Source organism: Hippoglossus hippoglossus, chromosome 16 (genome assembly GCF_009819705.1).
Source record: "Hippoglossus hippoglossus isolate fHipHip1 chromosome 16, fHipHip1.pri, whole genome shotgun sequence".
In the NCBI taxonomy this organism is placed as follows: Eukaryota; Metazoa; Chordata; class Actinopteri; order Pleuronectiformes; family Pleuronectidae; genus Hippoglossus; species Hippoglossus hippoglossus.
Window position 1 is genome coordinate 13,588,503 of NC_047166.1, and position 21,754 is coordinate 13,610,256.

Here is a 21,754-nt window from a genome sequence, read left to right on the forward strand (position 1 = left end):
CGGATCAAACGCTTGTGCTTGTGGGCGGGCGCTCAATGTGACTGACAAGCCTGTGGACCAATGAGATAACGCGACGAGGCTGTACCCCCTGACGCACCAGGAACCGTCTGGATTTCAACCAATGGGCAGACACGTCAAATGGACGCATGGTTTTTTTTCCCTACAATCCTGTTGTAAATAAACGAATGACAGAGACGCTGGCGATAGTTTAATTGCGACCAAAATACCGAATCGATACGGAAACCACTTACTCGACTGCTTATCAAGGTAACTGTATTTCAATCTGTTCTAACCGCTATCAAGCACAATGAGTTCATTCAACCTCTGTCGGTCCCGCTGTGTTGCGAGAAGTCGCTGAATGACAAAGCAGTGAAAGATTAGCTGCTAGTAGCACAGCTAATGCTAACTGCTGACATTACAAAGCCAATACACTTCTTGAAAATATCACCCAACACAAAAATAGTGTAAGAAGGACACGACGCTGCCTCGTAACTAGCTGAGCGGTATCCCGCTGTCGTTTTATACAACTATACAACATTAACCGAACTGTTAGCTTTCTAGCTTGTTGGGCAACCGAGCGAATATGTAACATTCCATTGATTAACAGTGTGTAAAAACGCTACTGTCGCCTGTAGAAGTGAAGTTTAGCTACATGTGCTAACAAATATGTGTGCTATTAGCATTAGCCAATAATCTTAACATGTGTTGCTGTTGCATTATCTTGCAGGCTGCTGTGGCTAGGTTGATGTCATTCCTACCAGCCAGGTATCTGCCAGCCACTGGAGACAGACCGTGTGTAGCTACACAGGTCGCTTGTGGCCAATGCCACCGGCTCGACCTGCCCCAGAGAGAAGTGGACTGTCAACCTCGAGAAGAGCTAGAGAGTTGGCTTCAGCAGATCCCTGTTGTCCCCGCCTGGCTGTCGGACTGAAGAGGGAGAGCCTGTGGATCCACCTGCAGTGAATAGTTGTCATGTCGGAGTTAAATAAAGAGGTGGTGGATCTGGTTTGGGGGAGACCCTCCAGTGGAGCAGTGTCCGCTTCTATCTTCCGCAGATGGTCCCAAGGTACGACACCCAGTCGGATTGTATAAACGAAAGTGCTTTTGCATTGCACGAAACACCTAACATTTCATTCAGAAACAGGGATTCCACATGTATCCAGGTTTTTTTTCCAACACAAAACCACAGGAATTTCAATCGCCGGAATCCTCCTTTCTAATTGAAGTTCAGGCATGCAGTAAAATACAGAGCTGGTATGAATACTGTACGTAGTCATTACAGCTCCTGCACATGGTTAGTTGGCCCTTCTGCAGAGTTTAGCGTGGATTCACTCCATGGCCTTCAGCAGGACTTGGGTTGCGATCAGTTATTTTCTCGATTAATCGTGAGTCCTTTGGTCTGTAAAATGTCAGCAAACAGTAGAACATGTCCAAAGCCCATCTTCCCATATAGTCCAATGTGATGTCTTTAAATACCTTGTTTTGTTATGTGGGATTTCAAAACACAACGGAATTCACTTTACTATCGTAGGAAACACACAATTTTCAGAGGCTGAACACAGTGTTTTCTTAATCGTGACTTTTAAACTATTAATTGATTATCAAAATAGATGTTGATGCCTTTCCTTCTCAGTCAGTTATCAAACATCTCATGTGATTTCACTGTGAAAAAGGTCATTGTTTATACATGAGATGTTTTTGTCTTCGTCACAGGATTTGTTTTCAGTGAGAATGAGCACACAGCTCTGGAGCAGTTTGAAGGAGGCCCATGTGCTGTCATTGCACCTGTCCAGGTATGGTCAAGTTCAGTTTTGTATTTGGTATTACCAGGTCCCAGTGTCATAAAAACTGAGCCCTCAACAGAAGTTTTGTGACTATATTTTTCACGGTATAAGGCTTTCATGGTGACAAAATCTGTCCACAGACATAAACACCAATGTGTCCATGACAGGAGGAGGACCTCAATTATATAGTTTGTGAACTTTATGGGAGTTAAAGCCCATTCAGCACCCAAAGCTTGGGGGTTCAGAAGTAATTGGATAGATACACAAGAAGTCCAACAAAATCATAATTTTTAGTCAATGAGTCCTTGAAGACTTTGACCCACAGACATCAGTAGGCACTTTGTATCTTCCCCACTGAATCTCTCCCAGTCTTTTTGTTTAATTTGAAGATCATTTAAGACATGATTGTGATGAATCTATTTCTGATCAATGTTTGCTTTTTGAGCTTCAATATGATCTTCTCCACCTGCATGGTAACCTCTTCATTTTTGCAAGGAATAGACCCAGTCTGTATTGTTTTGTTTTTCTTTTAATTATTGGCAGACGAGGCAAGGGAAGTGTATCGCTGCCTCCCACTGGTGAAAAACTATAACGCATTTAGTCTCTGTAAGTGACTGATGGACAGATTTATTTGCAAATAGTGTTGAGAAGTGCTACTAATCACAAGTGGTCACTCTGAACACATGTAGTGGCAAGTTCTAATGCCAGATGTGAACTGATGTACTCAGAGATGTCCACTTGTGATCAGTTAAATACCAGATATGAACAGAGCCTCAGTCAACTTGGAGCCATGTAGGAGCTTTTTCTTATACTTGAACTAATATTCAATCGACTCACAGCTGGCCAAGAAACCTTAAGTAGCCAGTGTCCACTTGCTTTTACACCCTTTTGATTTGAAAACTATTCATGAAAATGTCTATATCTCTCCCACAAATCCATAGTTTTATTTCAAATTGTATGTGCCACAGCAAGAATAAGAAAACGTGTATCTGTCCAAATACATATGGTGTAGACTCTCTGTGCCGGTCAATAATGTTAATTGACTGAAAATGGTTTGTGTTTAAAATAAAATATATTCAAAATCTGTGTGCAGTACTTAGAAAGTTTATCAGGTTGTATTTTCTTGCACATTTGGAGACTGACTGTGTTTCTTCACAGGCTTTCCTTCTCAAGAACATTATCTTTAACAGAGAATGTTCCAACTGGAGACAGATGTCAGGTAAATTGTCCACAGAAACCTCCAGACCATTGCTTTTACTATTGTGTTATACTGTGTAACTGAATAGCTCATTAAATCATGCATTTTTTTCTTTGTGTGTCTGCTAGAGGGGGAGCAGAAAACAGCCCTGTGTTCCACACTGAGTGAAATCTTGGAGTCGGCCTGTTCCAGCCCCTCCACAGGGTTCTGCCTGGTGACCTGGGCAAAGGGACAGAGCCCACACACTAGCACACATACTAAGACACAGTCCCAGTCACAAACGCAGGACGTGCCAGAGAGCAGCCAGCCGCCACAGGAGCAGCCTCCCAGTGAGTCCGACGTCTGTCATATTCACACGCGAGATGCATATTTAAAAATAACGGTGCACAAACAAAATATGGATGCTCACTTCACATAGGTCCATCTTCACAAAAATAGTAAATTTCAATGACTAACTGTTTGGCAGTGTGGGGTTTTACTGTGTTAAACTCTGACCCTACAGTGTGTGTGTGTGTGTGTGTTTTTTCTTTTTCCTAGCTGCTTTGGCTGCTGAGGATCTTGGCTTTGAGCGATTTCACAGTGTTCTTCAGTAAGTGACACTAAATATTCTCAACACTGCTAACCCCTTGCATCTTTATGCTCATTAATGTTTCCTCCTCAACTCAGATAATCTCAAATAATACTGCAGGTTTCCGGAGGGATCAAAACCTCATAAATCCTGGATTTACAATTGCCAATATACAAGAATGGAATATAGAAGTACACATTTCTCAGAGGATAGTATCAGGAGAGCTGAGGGGACTGTATGTGATCAATCTCATCTGTTAGAGTTGGCCTCCACAATGAATTAGCTATTTCCCTTTGTTGCCGAATCAGCGTTTTCACTGATTGCCTCATATAAAAAAAAACTCTGACTACCTCTCTTACACACAAACTGTCTGTCACACACACAAACTAAATTAATGCAAGGCTGCATTTGCCAGAGGAATATTGAAATTTCATCACGTTGCGCACTGGCAGCTGAGACCACAGTCAGCAAAAAGCAATGATGACTCACAGTGAAGAAGTGCATACTAACTAAGACAGGCAATCAAAAGAGGAGGGGGCTCCCAACAGACAAGGACAGATTTTTCTTTGTCCTCTGGTGCGTTTAGTAGATTTGTGCCCCATTGATAAAGTTATCTTTACCACCCTGGCATGAGAGATACACTCAATACATCAGTCTCATTGACTGTAGCTTCCTAAGATCCAACATTTCCTTTTTCTTATGAATGGTTCATAAGGCATCTTGATGTTTGTTCCTCTCGCGCAGCAAGCGGACTGTCGTGTCAGTGTCTGAGCTGAGAGATGAGGTGCTGTCCCTCCACCACACCTGGGGGGGGTGCTGTGGAGTCTTGCTTTTCCTCTACTCAGTCATCCTAACCAAGGTAACACAATAAAAACGGCTGCATGGAGAGAGGGATGGATAAATTACATATGGAATGGAAACAATAAGATTGGTTTTGTTGTTTTTTACATATTTATCAAGTAATTTGCATGAAGTGATAAATATAGCCTTTTTTTTTTTTTTTTTAAAGCTTCAAACACAAAACACCTTTTTCTTTTGACGAAGGAGCTTTTAATCATTGTATTTTAGCATTTAATTAATTTCTCCTGTTTGTCACATCAATGCTCAAATATACAGACTTGTCTCTTCTGGTCTTCTCTCTGCAGGGCATAGAGAATATACGAAATGAGATCCAGGACACATTGGAGCCTCTTATAGACCCTGTGCATGGTCATGGCAGGTATAAGAACACCTCACTTCACCTACTGTCCACATCAGTTAGACTGTTACAGCAAGTTAAATGCTATTCCGGGTCTTTTTTGTGTGGTAAAGGTGTCTTTTATTTACTCTAGAATTCCTCATATACTTTACTGATGTTTTTTTCTAATCTGTTTTTGCAGTCAGAGCCTGGTTAACCTCCTTGTAACTGGCCACGCAGTCTCTAATGTCTGGGATGGAGACAGGGAGTGTTCTGGCATGAGTAAGACTTCCATAAAGTTCCTGCATATTCGCACAAACATGCCATATTCACACGCATCAGCCAAAGCTCAGTTTTGTGGCCCCGAATTTAAACTACATCCATCAGTCGGCAATAATTCTTACATTCCACAGCCTTGCACAAAAGGCACAAATTAATGCCAGTTTGATGTAATTTAACAAAATTGTATTGCTCTTTTTTCCCCCCTCCCTGTCTTGTAGAGCTACATGGTATTCATAAACAGGCTTCAGTTGGCTTCCTCACGCTTATGGAATCTCTTCGCTACTGCAAGGTACAGACATTTAAATGCTCTGAGAACATCGTGCAAAGAAACAATAAATGATTCAATGTTTGTTTATGATAAATCTGCAGAGGATTTGGGGATTTTTATTTTTTAATGAAGATTCACTAGGAGCTGAGATGGACTACCATTGTATATACTGAGAGTGCCAAGTAAACAAATTAACACAAAAATGCCCACTGTTACTTTTGACTCTGAGATGTGGGTCATTAACAATATGTGAAGCACAAACCACAGTGAGAGCTCTCATGTGAAAATATGTGTTTGTAAGGAATGGTCTGAACATACTCCCACTCTCCTTACGCTTTTATTTTTTGTCACACATGCAACACCCCAAAGTAGATGACAAAAGCAATTTAACAAAACACGTGATGTGACACAATGCAATCAGCTTGAAAAACAGGAATCTTGCCTGTTTATTTATTATTGCTAACATAAGCAAGCCCAAAAGAGCTGGAGTTCTCCAAGGACAAATAATATGTTAATAGCAATTGGATAGTTGCCAAAGTAAATGGAGATGTTCGGAGTGATTTAAAAGGCCACCTCATATCCAATGCTGAGAGGCCTGCTCACTGTGCACTGTTCATGTAATGTTGCACCATTCGGTTTATTGTTCTTGCATGAAAAGGAAGTTCAAGCTGAATATGATGCCACTATTCAGAAGAGCAAGTGACTTATAAGAGATGATCCTTTTGAAAAAAACAGTTCAATATTATAATTGTTAATATACATTTCACTACATACCGTTGTTTGTTGAGGGTCCGGACAAGTAACATGATGTTCTTGCACTCTGACATGTTTAAATGTGAATGTGCTTTGTAATCACATGTTGTGTGTCGAACAGTCTGAGTCATGATGAAAACTACTCAGAACAGACTCATTTGTTGTGCATTCTTTTTCTCTGTCTGTGTGTGTTTTAGGTCGGGGCATTCCTCAAGTCTCCAAAGTTCCCTATTTGGATCCTTGGCAGCGAGACTCACCTCTCTGTGTTTTTCACCAAGGCAAGTTGAATACAGCCATCAATAGGCAAGCAAACACATAATTAACACACACAGAGATACACAGTGCATAATAGAAGCCAGTCTCCTCAGAAGGTTAGAAAAAACCAAATATGGAACGTGCTTAACAGATTTAATATAGTCCAAGTCAGATATCAATGTGAGAGAAAAAAGAGGCCGAAAGGGAGGGGAGGTAAAATGAGCGCAGGAGATAGTCATATATGGCCAGTACTGTTTCTTGGCATTTTACCTATCCAGCATTAAGAGGGAAAAAAGCTGTTTCCTCACACACATACATACACACACACACAGTTATCATCATGCACTTTTCCTCACACGCACGGGAGCACACAGTTTTAGTTTCTCAACCATCTGTGATCTACCAAACAATGTGTTGTACAGAACGTATGGCCTTCATGTGTAAACTGCTGAATTAGGACTTCAATGAGAGCCTCCTTTTAGAGTATACATCTGTCTGCCTTCACTGGCAGGTTTGTTCTAACAAAGAGGGATCACACATTTTTCTGTTCTGGCATTTGTTCATAAGAACATGTTTTTGTTGTACAAAAAAAGTCCCAGGAACTCAGAAGCCCCAGAAACAAGATTAACGATAAAAAAAAATGATAGAAAGGAGACGTTAAGAGATAAAAACACGAAACAGACTTTGTCTCCAATGCAATAAGGCTTGGGTGAGTTTATTTATTTAGTTTCTCAGCTTTAGAACGTGACCTAAAGAGAACATTAGCAAATGCTGTTTACTTACCTGCCCAGTGTCTGTGACATTAACACTGAACAAAAGAGTGGAGGCTGGATTACCACTCTTTACAAGTTGTTGCACACTGGAGCTTTGAGATTGACAAATCTGTGCTGCAGAATCAAACCTTGTTTTTGAGTGAAATGTGCAGAAAACAAAACTGGAACCAGGTTCATGTGGTCACAACCTTTGGAAATTCTTTGAAAAATGCCTTGCCATCATCTTCTTGCAACTGCAGAAGCTCAGATGAACACTCATGCACACACATACATGCACAGGGCTATGCCACAAGATACAGAAGGCTCACCCTAATTGAGGTCAACCCTGCGGTTGTAACTTTGAGAAAAACGCAGGCTCCTGGACAGGAGTATGATTCATCAGATCACTGCTCATGTGTGCGTGTGTGTCCACTTAACCTCCTTGCAGTCAAACAAGCATGTTTATCATCTCTATCAGTGAACTTGTAATGTGATACATTGATGTAGCTTGTATATTAAGGCTGGCAGTTTTGGTTGGAGCAAATTGATTCTCTCTGCTGTTGTGAAAATGGCACCGGAGAGACAGAAAAATCCCAGGCAGTCATCTCCATCATAATGCCACACCCTCAAAATACCATTGATTAAAAGCTCACTTACATGCATAGAGCTCTACCCTGTTAGGCGAGTGGATCATATGTTGCCTCAGTGATGACCCAAAGTCGTCATGCATGCGCTGATGACTTACCGATTGCTAAAACTCCCCCGGCGCTGGTGACATAGTCACATATACACACTCACACACCGCCCGGCTCAAACACACACATTCCAGAGAGCAGGGAACCTAATCCTGATTAGCATTAGTGTTGTATGTGTGTGCAGCTTTAGGTGGATGGCTTCCTGTAGGGAATGTGATTCCGGAGTTCCCATCTGGATCCATTTGTCCCGCTGGAGACTGGCAACACACACACACATGCATTTATACTGACGTAGATAGCTGACACTACTCTGTGCCGGCTTTGAGACGAGGCGGAAGAGGGCAAGAACACTCAGTGACACCCTGTCCTTCTTGAAAGGGATTCTATGTTAAGAGCCTATTCGCAGCACACTGAGATTTCCCAGCATTTATGATACAAAAATACACACTACCTGGTTATGCAGCTTTTAGCTTCGATATGGAGCCATCAGCCTCACAAAAGAAGAAAACCTGATCCCTGCCTCTGATGTGTCAGCGGCTCCTTCTGTCTGCCATCAGGGACGGGTGTGTATTCTCTCGAGTTGCTGTCGGTGTGTGACTGTGGCTTTCAGACCATCAGCTTAATGGCATTAGTGTTTTTTATCTAATCTACCAACACAAAAGGCCATTCCACCATCTCTGATCCCTACCCACAACAACCCCCCCCCTCCCCCCACACACACACACACACACACACACACACACACACACACTCTCTGCCCTCCGTTGTATTAATGTGTGTGTGCTTGTGAGAGAGAGCCTGAGTGTGTATAATGGCATGTAATGGGATCTGTTTTTGGACAAGAGTTTCTGAGACGCCACAGGAAAGATAGAAACGAAGAAAGAGAGAGCGCAAAGAAGAAGTGGGATAGGTGATGGATGAGACGTATCATGCATTATGTGTAAAAAAAAAAAAAAAAAAAGGATTCAATCCTTCTTCCTTTCCCCTCCTCTTGTCGTTGAAGTATCTATCCTCTCAAGTGTACAGTAGATTGGTTCCCTAAGAAGAAAAGGATTTCCCCGCGCACCTCAACCAACCTCTTCAGATTAGTGGTCCCTCATGGAAAGGGAAGAGGAAGGAGGGAAGTAGAGAAGTAGAAAGGAAGGATGCACTTTAAAGAGCAGTCACTCAGGAACGGAGGTGGGGGTGATCCTCTTGTGACATTTTTGCTGAGTGATGAGGTTCACAGGCTGTGTCTCTGCTTCTCCAGGGAGATATATGTGTGTTGTTTGTGTATGCGTACAGTTGTCATTTTCTAGGCCAGTGATTTACTAGGAGTGAGAGCGGCCATGGTGGTGCTTTGTGTTTGCGAACACACGCAACGTGCCCTTCAAGGACTGGTAAAGAGCTGAAAAGGCTGAAATCATTTTTATAATACTGTGTATAATAGTTTTCACCTGCATCCCACTGTCTTTTTCAGTCAGTGTAACTTGCTCAGGTGTGAAAGCTAGTACAAGACCCTTGACTATACAGATACATGTTCTCAGGAACATTTGTGAGCCCCTTAACTCTGTCAAGGAGATTATGTTTTCGTCTGTGTTTGTTTTATAGCGGGATTATGAAAAAGTCATTACCATGAAACTTTGCGAGGTTTGGGGCTTGATGCAAAGAAGAGGCCATTCAATTTTGGGGCAGATCTGGATCAGGGGGCAGATCCACAGTTTTTATTTTTCACTTTGACAAAGAAAATCAGGCATGTTTAGGGGACTGATAGTTAGTGTTTGAATATTGGTGTGGACATGAATAAATAGTCTAATCTAGTGAATTCAAATTTGTTTTATAAGGGAAGTTTTGCAGGGTTCTATAATGATATATCATGACACAGCAAATAGAAAATGATAACCTGAAACAGTCATATCAACAGAAGGGGACAATGCTGAGTTAAATATCAGTAATACTGAATTATGCCCATCACCCTCAATGTACTGTATGTAGTTTGAACTAAAAGGGAATTCATATTTAGTAACAGCAACAGGAAACATCTATAATAGATGATTCAAATTGTGTGTTTTCTGTTAAACCGGATGACTTACCAGTCTTGGTGTGATCAGAGGGTGTGGGCCACACAGAAACACAACATAACAAAGCAGTGTACATTAACAGTCATTAATAATCAGTGACAGGTCAGACCAAAGGCCATTATAGCAGCATGAAAGGCTCTCTCTGTTAGTGTGTATGGTGCATTATCCTTCCTTCTCCCCTGTGTGTTGGTCTCTGTTATGGGACCCATCATCGCGCTACATAACTCTCCTCTGGTGTCTCCTCACGTTTCTGGTGAGACACAGTCTTTCTCATCTAAGACAGCTCCATAAATCACCACTTTGTCCTGTCTGTCACACCTGAAACGCACACTCAGACATTAACTTAGTCGATCCTGCACGCACTCCCTATGTAGCAAGAGCGTTAGGTTTTCCATTACTTCCTGTCCTCTTATATGGGACGAAGGCTAATTAAGGTGAACATAACAAACACACACACAAGTAACAAACAATCACACACAGACTGGCCCCTCATGTTCCTTCTCATGCTGTCATGTAGTGAATCTGTTGGAACTTACGAGGAACAAGGCAGGAGACACCGTCCGAGACCTCTGCTTTGTTGCCTTGAAACCGATCCCTTCAGATGCACTGTATAGCCACTCAGAACCTCTCAGCACACACAATAGCTCTTTGGTAGACAAAAGGAGAAAGAAAGAGTAACTCTAGAAAAGTACTGTGCTTTCCTCTCTGTCCTAAAGTAGCTACCTGCCTTTCGATAATAGACGAAACAGGGACGGAAGAATAGAAGAAAAAGTCATGGTTGGGAGGGAAGGAAATACTCAAGAACCAGAGTACCTACTTAACGCAGGAAAAGGCAGGTAAAGAGGACTGTAATTAGGCAAGAGAAAGAACAAGAGAGGAAAAGGGCCTATAGGGGATGAATTGTCAACCTAAGAGAGCCACTCAAGCATGGAGAGAAAGTTGGTTTGAGGCAAAGTTTCAGGCTGTGATCCTTTTCCAAAATTGTGCACATGGTAAAGGGATTAGTTGGATGTTAGATTCTTTATATAGGAGAGTGTGATCCTGGAAATCTGGTCTGATAATAAGAAATATAGGCTTAACTGAGAAGATACGAAAACAGACCATTTGCTTAAGGACAGCCCTTTGCTGCATGTTGCATTTCAATAAATGAATCAATCAAATTTTATTTGTATTGGCCATATTCACATATCACCGTTTGTGTCATAGGACTTAACAAGGTGCGACATCCTCTGCCCTTAACCCTCATCAAGAGTAAGGAATAATTACCCATAAAAAACTTAACAGGGGAAAAAAATCCTAGAAACCTCAGAGAGAGTGGTGGTGAGGGATGCCTCTCCCAGGACGGACAGAAGTGCAATAGACACTGAGAGAAGCAGAGCACATAACAAAAATGAAGAGGTGTATCAATGTTTTGGGTATTTGTACAAAAGAAAATGTCAAACAGAGATGAAGGGAGCAATCTAGTTGAATTAATAATCCATGATCAGCTGTCGGTGACCGCGGTGACAGCTGATCATGGATTATAAGTGATGATCATGACCAGAAACCAGTGTACTGAAGCTAATACAGGAGAAATGTGATCTCTTTTCCTGGTTCTTGTCAGGACACATGCTGCTCTGTTTAAAGACTTACGGCTGGAGCCTGATAGTTAGGAATTACAACAATCAAGTCTGGATGTAACAAAAGCGTGGAGTAATTTGTCTGCACCTTTTGAGGACATGCCAGATTTTTTAAATGTTCCGAAGATGAAAAAAGGCAGTCTTTTAAATTTGTTTTGGACAGAGGACAAATCCGGATCAAAGAAAACTCCCAGATTCCTGATTGTTTAGTTGGAGGCAAGGGCAATACCATCTAGAGTAGTTTTATCTGAGTTGAATGGGTAAATGTGTGTGTGTGTGTCTCTTCAGTCTGCACGAGTATAAATGTCCGCGCTCTTGATAGAATAGAATACAGGACCTTGGTGCAAGCAAACACATTTCCGCAGCAGACAGGCCTAATTATTGCTATTCCAGAGATATTCTCTCAAACACATGAACACACTGCAACACGGTGGGTTTGAGTGGAAAGAAACGCTGAGACACACACTAACGTACACACCTTCCCTGTGGAGCGTGTTCGCTTCATGACATGTTTTCCAACTCAGCGGCATCTTCCTCAGGCCTCTAATAAAACAGGGATCAAAGACAACCAAGCAGACCTGTCATCTCACATACACAGACACACACTCGCATGCAAACACACACGTGCATATTTGTGTATGTGCATGAACCTTCGCTCACGTGAATCATTGTCTATTCTACGCTTTTCTATGTTCTCATTAGCCATAGTAGCATGTGCAGACTTGCCGTAATACCATGTTTTGTTTTGTTTTTGTCTCTTGTCCACATACTCGTGTTTAAGTGCGGACATCCTGTAAACCATAGTATTATCAGGTTTTTTACACTTAATGTCTCCTTTCTGCTCTGAAAGTCTGACGAACAAACTGAGCTTTTGTTCTCGAGGCTTATTGGACTTTTCAACACTTTCAGAAAAGATCTATTTTTCCTGTTCAGGTAAAAGGCAAAGTTTCAGTTTATCAAAACAGTTCGTGTTTCAAGACACATACTTCACTGTTAATCCTACATTTAATTAGTTTGTCTGCTGACATGTACTGAACCGCTGAGGGACTTTTTCAGCACTTCTTCCAGGATCAGCAGAAATACCTCTGTCCAGCCCCGTACGTGAAACACTATCTAGCTAATGACTAATCTTCCGTCAGATTTATGGAGCCTGTAATGTTAACACATCAGGACTCTGCTATACTTTGTGTGACAGAACAGTGCGCGATCGCCTGTTCGCGATCGACTGTTTTTCTTTTGCGTCTGAAGAGCGGGCAGCTGGGAGTCATCTCTTCTCGACGTGTCCCCCCTGAACCCCTCTCTCCCTGAGTAAGCCCTGAGTACAGTAATAAGTGGACCGTGAAACCCAAGCAGTCTGCGTGAATCTGAGGCTCAGGCTTTTAATAAAGGCCAGCTAAAGGAGATGAGCAGGGTTCATTTGCTCTCCAAAAACATTGTATGTTTTTCCAGCGCTTCGTTGTCATAAATACAGTCCCTCATGGAGGAACAGTGAGAACCCTCTGATTTCTCGCCTCAACACTGTGTGCGTCTGCGTGCGTGTGTGTGTGAAGTATCTAATTTCATTCTCTCTTGGAAAAATATCCATCATATCTCCTTTTTTCTATACTCCCATTTCTCTAAATAATTATTCATGCAATATATTTAAAATATCACAAGAAGCTGTGACCTCTCACCCTTGCACTCGTTGTTGTTTGCGTGCAAAGTTGCCTATCGGGAACTGACAGTTACTCCGATGTTTCATTTACACACAGTAAGTTTGAAAATATTGAATAACACTGAAAATATTAGCAAGAAGAAGTTCTCATGAAATCTGTGGAGGGTGTCTGATTTCCGACTTGTTGTTCTATGTATCCTCTAAAAAGAGTTTATCCCTGTTTTTAAATAACCACACACAGGCGGGCGAAAAGCCTGCGGTCATATCCTCCTCCTGCCAAGAGCTTGGTGTCTTTTGTGTATTTGTTGTTTCAACACAGTGGAACTTATAATGAATTCTTCAAATGGGGACGACGGCACACATTCTCACAGAGTCTTGTGTGCGTGCTGTTCATTGTTTTACGTGCTGTTAAGTGATCTGACAAGCGCTTTGTTTGGAGCATGCTGAGGCCTTTTGGTTTAGAGATTATCAAGGTTTCTATGCCAGCCACAAAAGGCATCACACTCTTGATTAACTCACCCACTCCCTCTTTTTATGTTCTCCCTGCCAACGTTGTTCTCTCTGAATTTCATCAACAAACAAACACTGTAAGCCTCGTCATAAATCATGGGCTGCATTTGTAAGACTCGATTTCCTGATTGTGCGTTTGGAGTGAAAACAAACCGTCTAAGTTTATCAGCAGATCAGTTAATAAGCTGATGGGCTCTGGTGATTGCACTGGCCCCTTAGATTACACACAGGCACACACACGCACAGTGCGCATTAGCAGTGCATCACACACTGTTACAGCGTGGTTCTGTATGTTGGCTGCATGTCTTGGCTGCAGTTTGTCGTACATTAGTCCCGCTAAACCCTTGACGAGTACAATCCCAATCTTTTAGTTGTGAGTAGGTCTTAATGATTGTCTGATTCCTGTCTCAGTGGTTCTAATGTTTCAACACTGATGAAGCCACATTCCCCCATAATATGATCTAATCCCACCTCTCTGCCCTTCTCTATCCTGCTGTCAATTGGGTCATAAATCTCTACATGGTCAATTTTTAGGTCAGACCTCTTCATGCCATCAAGAATTATCTCTCACCTTTTAATCTTCTCTCTCCACCTTCTTTGCTTCTCTCTTATTTCTTCCTATCTTTGTGTTCCTCCTCCCTGTACAGGAGATTTCCCTGGTAGGCCCGGAGTCTCCATCAGAACAGGCCCGGAGGGTCTTCCAGTCATTTGATCCTGAAGGTAATGAACGTGTTTGTATCATTTATTTATTGTGCACGTGGTCATTATCTTGCTGAGTCATGTCTCCTGCTCCTCACCCCCTGCACACTTGTTTTTATGATCAGACTTTATTTGACCATTAGTACTCCACCTAAACGAAAATCCTGGCACACAGATGTACTTTATTAATCCAAACTTTCAATTTAACACAGCAAAACAAGCAAGTTGAGAAAAACAACATCTGCCTCTTCGCTTCTTCCTGGATGAGCAGAGGCTTCTATAACCTCCATTGTTCCCTTCGTCCCGTCTTTCTTGTTTCCCGTCTCTGTTATTTTTTCTTCTGCCGACATAAAGAGTCTTCCCGGTCTCATCTCCACTGTTGTTGTTTAGGTTGGTGAGATCAGCTCCTCTAACAGCTGAATCAACCATCCTGCTGCTTGCCTCTCTTCCTCATTTTCCTAAAAACCTCCTTTCTTGTCATTTCCAGGTGACTGGGGTAAAAGGGGAAGGACACGGGCATGAAATAATGGCAATAGGGAGTTTAAGAGAAGAAACGAAAGTCGGACGTCTGAAGCATTTTTCACTCATGTAGCCTCAAGATTGCAGTGCGGGGTGTCCGTGCCTTAATGAGAGAGCAGTGAAATGAAACATTTAGTCTCGACATCTGTTGTGTATTGTTTCTCCTCTGCCGTGGAGAAGAAAGAGGAGGCAGAGATGTGCAGAGTCACACTCAAGACATGAGCATATTAACAACACACACTTAGAGATATTCATTTTGCAAGAGCATCCAGCCAAGGACCTGACTAAATCAGCAGTTGTAACTCGAACATTCATATTTATGTGTTGTTACTGAGAAATTAATTGTGCTGTACTCTTGTCGCCATAAACGATATCATCCACTATCTGACTCGTAGATACAACTTGCTGATTTGTAGAGTTCCTTATTGTATGTGGTGCATTGCTATGTTGCCTGCTCTGTGCACTGCAACAGAAAATATGTAAACATCAACTGTCTGTCACCTTTTTTCCTCTTTTTTTTTTTCTCCATCTTTCTCTTCGTGTTCCACAGAATGTCCAAAGACACGCAAACGAATGCCTGGGCTATAGTAGATGTACTGTACAGGACACACATGCGTTCACACTATGTAGTCTGTGCACATATGCCATAGCCAGCAGCGCAGTTGTGTGCTGTGCAAAGAGCCCATAAATCTGCCTGTGTCACATGGAGAGTCAGCACAGCTCCCTGTGTTGTGGAGAAAGGGCGCCAGACGCATTCACACACACAACAGTGACTCACTAGTCATACACTCAGAAACCCACTATCTCCGCATGGTCTGTAAAATTGGTGTGTGTGTGTGTGTGTGTGTGTGTGTGTGTGTGTGTGTGTGTGTGTGTGTGTGTGTGTGTGTGTGTGTGTGTGTGTGTGTGTGTGTGTGTGTGTGTGTGTGTGTGTGTGTGTGTGTGTGTGTGTGTGTGTGTGCCCGCCCTCTCTGCTGGCTGTCACACTCTCAGTTGTCACATAGAGAGTAACATCTGGCACTGAAAAGGCATGACTGAGTTGAGAGCGGAGAAGCAGACCGCTTGTCGCTTAATCTTCCTCAAAACACACTTGAGGCTCATGTATGTATCTAAACAACAGCCCACACATGCTCACATGTTGTAAATGCCCGGACACACACACACACAAACAATCTTTCGGGCAAGAACACATGTTAATGTTTAAAGCTTCTCCGCTCAGGTAAAGCGATCATCACGACCATGGAATGTAGGTCAGCGAGAAAGGACAAAGTTTGTGTGTGTCTGTGTGTGTGTATGTTGGATTTTCTATTGGTTTTTTTCTATTGTGTCAGATGAGCTAATTCCCCAGAGCCCATGATGTTAATGGTGCTTGTCACATATGTGTAGTTAAAGGCTTCCCCTGGTTTTCATCGGAAGCCTGTATTTTATGTTTTGTCCAAGGTCAGCCAGTGCATCAGTTTTTCTTTATGCCTCTCTCTCTCTTTCTCTCCCCCTCTCTGACTCTCTCTTTCTCTCTCCCTCTCTGCAGATAATGGCTTCATCCCTGAGTCTCTGCTGGAGGATGTGATGAAAGCCCTTGACCTTGTCTCGGAACCCGAGTAGTAAGTGTTTGCATGCTCAAGGCTTTATGTTTGTGTGTATATCAGCCTGTGTGTGTGTGTGTGTGTGTGTGCGTGCGTGTGGGTGGGTGGCACCTGTAATGCTTCTAAAGTTCTACCTCCTAAGTCACGGCCAGGCCGGGTCAGCCGCCCTGTGCTCATGTTTCACTAGCAGCTAACTATAAAGAAAGACCAGAGCGAGCTCACTATAAAAGCCCGGGAAGAACGAAGGAACGAAAGTCAAAAACTGAGGCTTAGATCATTAACGGCAGGAAGAAAGACTGAGAGGGAGGAAACGCTTTAAAGTGCGGCTTCAAACAGAAGCACGTTCTCATCTGTGGAACAGTAAGACCCAATGCTGCAGCCAAGTCACCGGACCACTGATCTGCTCTGCAGACCCCCAGATGGCTGATGCATCACAATGCAACTCAGCAAACTGGGGTGGGGGGGGACTCCCAGTCTCATTCTTTTACCACAGAACCAGAGGGTTATTGCAAGGATTCCTCCGTGTGGAAAAAAATGTTGCATCTTTAGTGTTTGGGAGGATGATTGATTTGAGTATGTAGAAGTATTAAATCCAAGTCTTTCATCACTTATGGAAGATGAGTGCAAACTGTTTTCAAGTTGTCTGTGATGGACTAAACATACACGCCTGAAACTGTTTCCACAAATCGTGTGACCTATGACAGTCAGCTGCTACGATTTGTGGTTAACCCACTATGTGGACAATGGCTCCTCTTAGCAAGTCAGTATATAGCTCCGAGGAATAATAGTCTTTTGATCATTTGATTTGTAGAGTTTGTGGCAGCATTATCTATTGTAAAGATCTGGAAAACAGCAACTTTTCTCGTGGGATTTTTATGATGTAATTCAACTTTGACCTTTTATGATAACATTTTTGAATCCACCAAAAACTAAAACATTTCCTTTAGATTTCGATCATTCAAGTCAATATTGAATAATCTCCTATTTTCGGGAATTTAAATTGCAATCTGTGATACATAATAGCATAATAGTGTCCTTAGTCTTGTAAGAAAATCACTGGGGCTCTCATTTACTGTTTCTCGAGGAAATACAGGATATCCAATCGTTTTCAAAAGATATTAACAGAATGAAATGCCCCATCGTAACACTGAAATTAAAGAATACTATTCACTAACTGTTATTTCCTCAATGCAGAGCCAGCTTGTTCTGTTTGTAATTCTTAAAGAATCCATACAGCTTCAAATGATATACACGAGTCCAGACAAACATCATATGACTGCATTGTAACCCTATCACAAGGATGTATTGGACACAAGGAATAAATGTGGCCCGCTCAATGTAGGCACTTGTGTGCACCATCCGCTCATGACTGCTGCTTTTTTTAAATGATGACGTCATTCGCATCATGCAGTGGATAGAGAACAAACCCACTACTAACTGTTAACTCTTCAGATCCCCGTGAACACAAATCTTCTTGTTCACAATGTTGAGATATGTTCATAACTTCTGCCAAGGAGGTTACGTTTTCACCCCTGTTCGTTTGTGTGATGGTTTGTCAGCAGGATTATGCAAAAACCTCTAGACAGTTTTCCACAAAGCTTGGTGGAAGGATGGACCTGAGCCACTTTCTTTAACATTCTGAGAGAGGGTGTTTTTTTTTTAACATTTTCACCAATTTCCAGGACATAATTCACGGATCTTGTTGAAAGAAATCTGGTATATTACGTGGGCTGATATCAATGAGTGTGTGCAATAAAGATTTGGATCTAGTGGATTTAAATGTGGTTTCATCCGGGGACTCTTGGGCCTTGGTGGAGGTATGAGCTCTACTGAGTGTCATTCTAGTTGAACGCTGTGGGGATTTTTCTGTTTTTCTCCCCTAGAAAGCAGAAGGTGGTTTTAAATTTCAGTTTGTTTGGTTCAATGAGACTTTAGCAGGGTCACTATCAACTCTGCCGCCCTGCTGCTTGTACAACTTGTACAAATCGATAGATGAGTACATAATCAGTGCTTTCCCCCTGTGTCTGGGCACAACCCCTGCTTCTCTCCTCACTGCCTTAAAAGGGCAATCGGGCCAGATTTTATTTTTTCATCACGGCGGAATAATAATAACACTGATCCAACATGTAGGAATGTCTGGAAAGAGGTATATTTAGTTGCACCGTGGATTTCGTGAAAATTTGCACACACTTACCAAAACAGGCATCATAAGTTCACACTGAGCGATCACACTTTGTCTTTATCTCTGTTTTTTTATACGTAAGACATCACGGGCGGCTGTTTTGTTTCCCCTGTTGAATTTATCGTGCATGTTCCTCCGGTCAGTTCTCTCTCTGGGTTTCTGCATCTGTTTTCTTCTACTCTAGTTATATTTACTTCCTTTCTCATTTGTCACTGCCTCTGTGTCTCAGTGTCAGTCTGGTGAAGAGTAAGCTGGATCCCGAGAGTTTGGGCATAATTCTTCTGGGCCCGTTCCTGTTGGAGTTCTTCCCCAATCAGGTATGTAAAAGTGTGTGCGTTCAGAGGTGGACTTCCACTTCAAAATGAAACACGTTGTAAAAGAGCCACACGCACACACACACACACCTGCAGTAGGTGACACCAATGTCTATTTCTCAAGCATTTGTGGAGTTTTTCGTCTCAGCAAATCAAAGGTCTGTTTGCCAGAAACATTCCTGTGGTGTCTCATGAGAAATCTATGCGTGCGTTCGACATCATATGACATAACTTGCCGAGACGTTTAGAAAGAGCAGCGAAAAGCCTTTATGAGGTAGAGCGAGCGAGCAAGACAGAGAGGGAGGGAGAGAGATAGAGGGGAAACTGTGTTAAAGTGATCAGGGCTTTAGGGACTCACCAGAGGAACGGCCCCGAGCCGCAAAGAAATTATACTACCATTAGCCAACTGGACACACACACTCAGACACACGTGGGATTGGGGTGAGGGTTAGGGTTTCATATATAGGGATATAAACACGAGAAGCAGGACACGCTCGCAGACAACACACCCTATTAGCCTTCTGCACCTTCAAGCCAAAGTCATGGGAGGTGTTTTGGCTCAGTGTCACTGTTTGGACATTTTTCTATTGTTGGCTGCTTTGTTGTAATTGGAGCTTTGCTTCAATGCACCAATATACACGCACACCTCTAAATCTAACTCACAGGATATAACGTAATGTAAAGCCTTGCGGGCCGAGACATAAACATGTTCTGTCTGTGGGTTTCTACCCCCGTCGCTATGTGTTTGACCAAAGCCTCTTTGACAACACTGCATGTTTTTCACTGTGCTCTATGTCTGCGTTTCAGGATTCAGGAATCCCAGACTCATTTTCCGTCTACCACTACAATGGACTCAAACAGTCCAACCACAACGAGAGGGTAAGAAACTCAGGTTTTTTTAATTCCTCCTCGTATTCTCTTACGCACTTAGAATTTCTCTTCGTATTTTCCTGTCATCATTCACACACACACACACACACACACACACAGTTGGAGGCAGTCTGCCACTCCAGAACAAACAGTAGCTGTTGCAAGCTTTAATAGCCTGTCCATCCTTCCAGAAACCTTGGCTTAACCTCTTGTTTCTTCTGAGTCATTTCAATACGGAGGCCACTGTCAGCAGCCGAGTGATGATAAATGGTCAAACACAGGCCTATTAAGGAGGCTTAGTTTGATGGATGATTGTCAGTGGGTGTAGCTGGTGTGGCGGTGCACAAACCTGGGACTCAGGAATATCACTTTCTTCATCTGTCAATTCGGTCTAGTCTGTAAAATGGCTTTTTTTCCCCCCATACTGCTACCTGAAAAAGTAGGAATGGCACCACATGTGTGCCTACACAAAAGAACACGCCTACACACACATGCAGCAAGGCGCCTATAAGCTTGTGATGGCAATTCCATTCCCATAGCTCTAGATGGGAATAGCAGACCTGCTGACAGCAGTCTCCTGCAGCGTGTGTGTGTGTGTGTTTGTGCGGTTGTGAGCATCTGTTGTATACTTGCATCCATCCCTCTCCATTTCACCTTTGACCCTTTCAGAGGAAGTGTCTGAAGAGATTGATAGAGTTAAAGGTGACAAAGGAGTTTGAATATCTGTGTTTGGTTAACTCTGTGTAAACTGTGTATTTACATGTGTGTGTTTTTTAGGTGGAGTATGTGGAAGGGACAACCTTGGTGCTAGGTTTTGAGGACCCCATGGTTCGGACAGACGACACTCCAGTCAAGCGCTGCCTACAGACCAAGTGGCCCTACATCGAGCTGCTGTGGTCCACCGACCGCTCCCCGTCACTGAACTAGCACTGACACAGTCTGTGTGTGTCTGTGTATGTGGATAGACCACTACTGCTCCATGCGCACAACGCCCCCCTGCATCCCCTCTTTACATTGACTCCGACAGGTCGCCAGGTTGCAAAGACTCCGACACATAGAGTACGCACACAGCCACACAACAACAACACAGACGAATGAGAAAACCCACAGATGTACACTAACATGAGATGGAGACAAACACTATGATGGACTACACATCCACGCTACAGATCCATTCTTTGCATTCTAACTTGCATTCCACCCAAATTCACAAACTCACCTTTACAGAAAAAAAAAGGAATTTATTTTTACAGCTCTGCGCCGACACCTCTGCTACAGTTTAGCAGTAGACAGCGAGACGTTATTTAGGCAGCAGGCTGGGGATGGTTCAGAGACAAGAGTGTGTCACTAAATCACGCACTGAACCACACGTCCAGCCAGTCGACTGAAACACTATTACTGCAGCTATAGGACTGTTTGAGGGAAAACCTACCAAAGCCTTCCACATATGAGAACACATATATACACACACAGACTCACACACACACACACACACACACACACACACACACACACACACACACACACACACACACACACACACACACACACACACACACAGTCACAGCTACTGATAAGCGTTTACAGTTTAAAGGGACCAACCCAGACGCAGAGACCCCAGAGATAATAAGCAGGGGGATTTTTCAGTGTTTTCGCCCAGATGGTTTAGGTGCTCTCTGAGTGTGTGTGCTTCATGCACCACACTAGGATGTTGGTCAAGTGCTCATGTATTTATTATCACACACACAAGGTTCTGTAATAAAAACTTTTTTTGTTCACATGTCGTGTTGCTGGTAGCTTTTGAAATCACAGACACCCTGTGTCCATTTTCTAATAGATTTCATGTCTTGACCTCGACATCGGGCAGCCTCGGGTTTCACCGTGTCCGAGGTCTGGTTCCCCCTCTTCACTAAATCACAGGCCAACGTGTTCCGTGTTCCCTCAGAGACCCCAAATCAAGTTTTAACTAAATCTCCAAGACACTGATGGTGACATAATTACCTCTCTCTAGC

At 42.8% G+C, this 21,754-nt stretch overlaps 1 protein-coding gene across 1 annotated transcript; it reads left to right on the plus strand.

Moving 5' to 3' along the window:
- Window positions 1-78: 78 nt before the first annotated feature.
- On the plus strand, window positions 79-21,292 carry mindy3 (MINDY lysine 48 deubiquitinase 3). The gene is made up of 16 exons (XM_034612338.1): window positions 79-267; window positions 728-1,066; window positions 1,714-1,793; window positions 2,943-3,003; window positions 3,111-3,311; window positions 3,520-3,571; window positions 4,295-4,409; window positions 4,696-4,769; window positions 4,930-5,009; window positions 5,228-5,298; window positions 6,228-6,308; window positions 14,223-14,295; window positions 16,322-16,394; window positions 18,788-18,875; window positions 19,680-19,751; window positions 20,520-21,292. Exons 2-16 carry the CDS (start codon window positions 973-975, stop codon window positions 20,667-20,669), a joined length of 1,365 nt encoding a protein of 454 aa, XP_034468229.1. The 5' UTR covers window positions 79-267; window positions 728-972; the 3' UTR covers window positions 20,670-21,292.
- The last annotated feature ends 462 nt before the right edge of the window (window positions 21,293-21,754 follow it).

Coding starts and splice junctions, on each gene's coding strand:
- mindy3 (XM_034612338.1), top strand. CDS start 973: ATGTCGGAGTTAAATAAAGAGGTGGTGGATCTGGTTTGGGGGAGACCC. Junction 14,296..16,321: donor CCAGTCATTTGATCCTGAAG/GTAATGAACGTG, acceptor CCCTCTCTGCAG/ATAATGGCTTCATCCCTGAG. Junction 16,395..18,787: donor CTTGTCTCGGAACCCGAGTA/GTAAGTGTTTGC, acceptor TCTGTGTCTCAG/TGTCAGTCTGGTGAAGAGTA.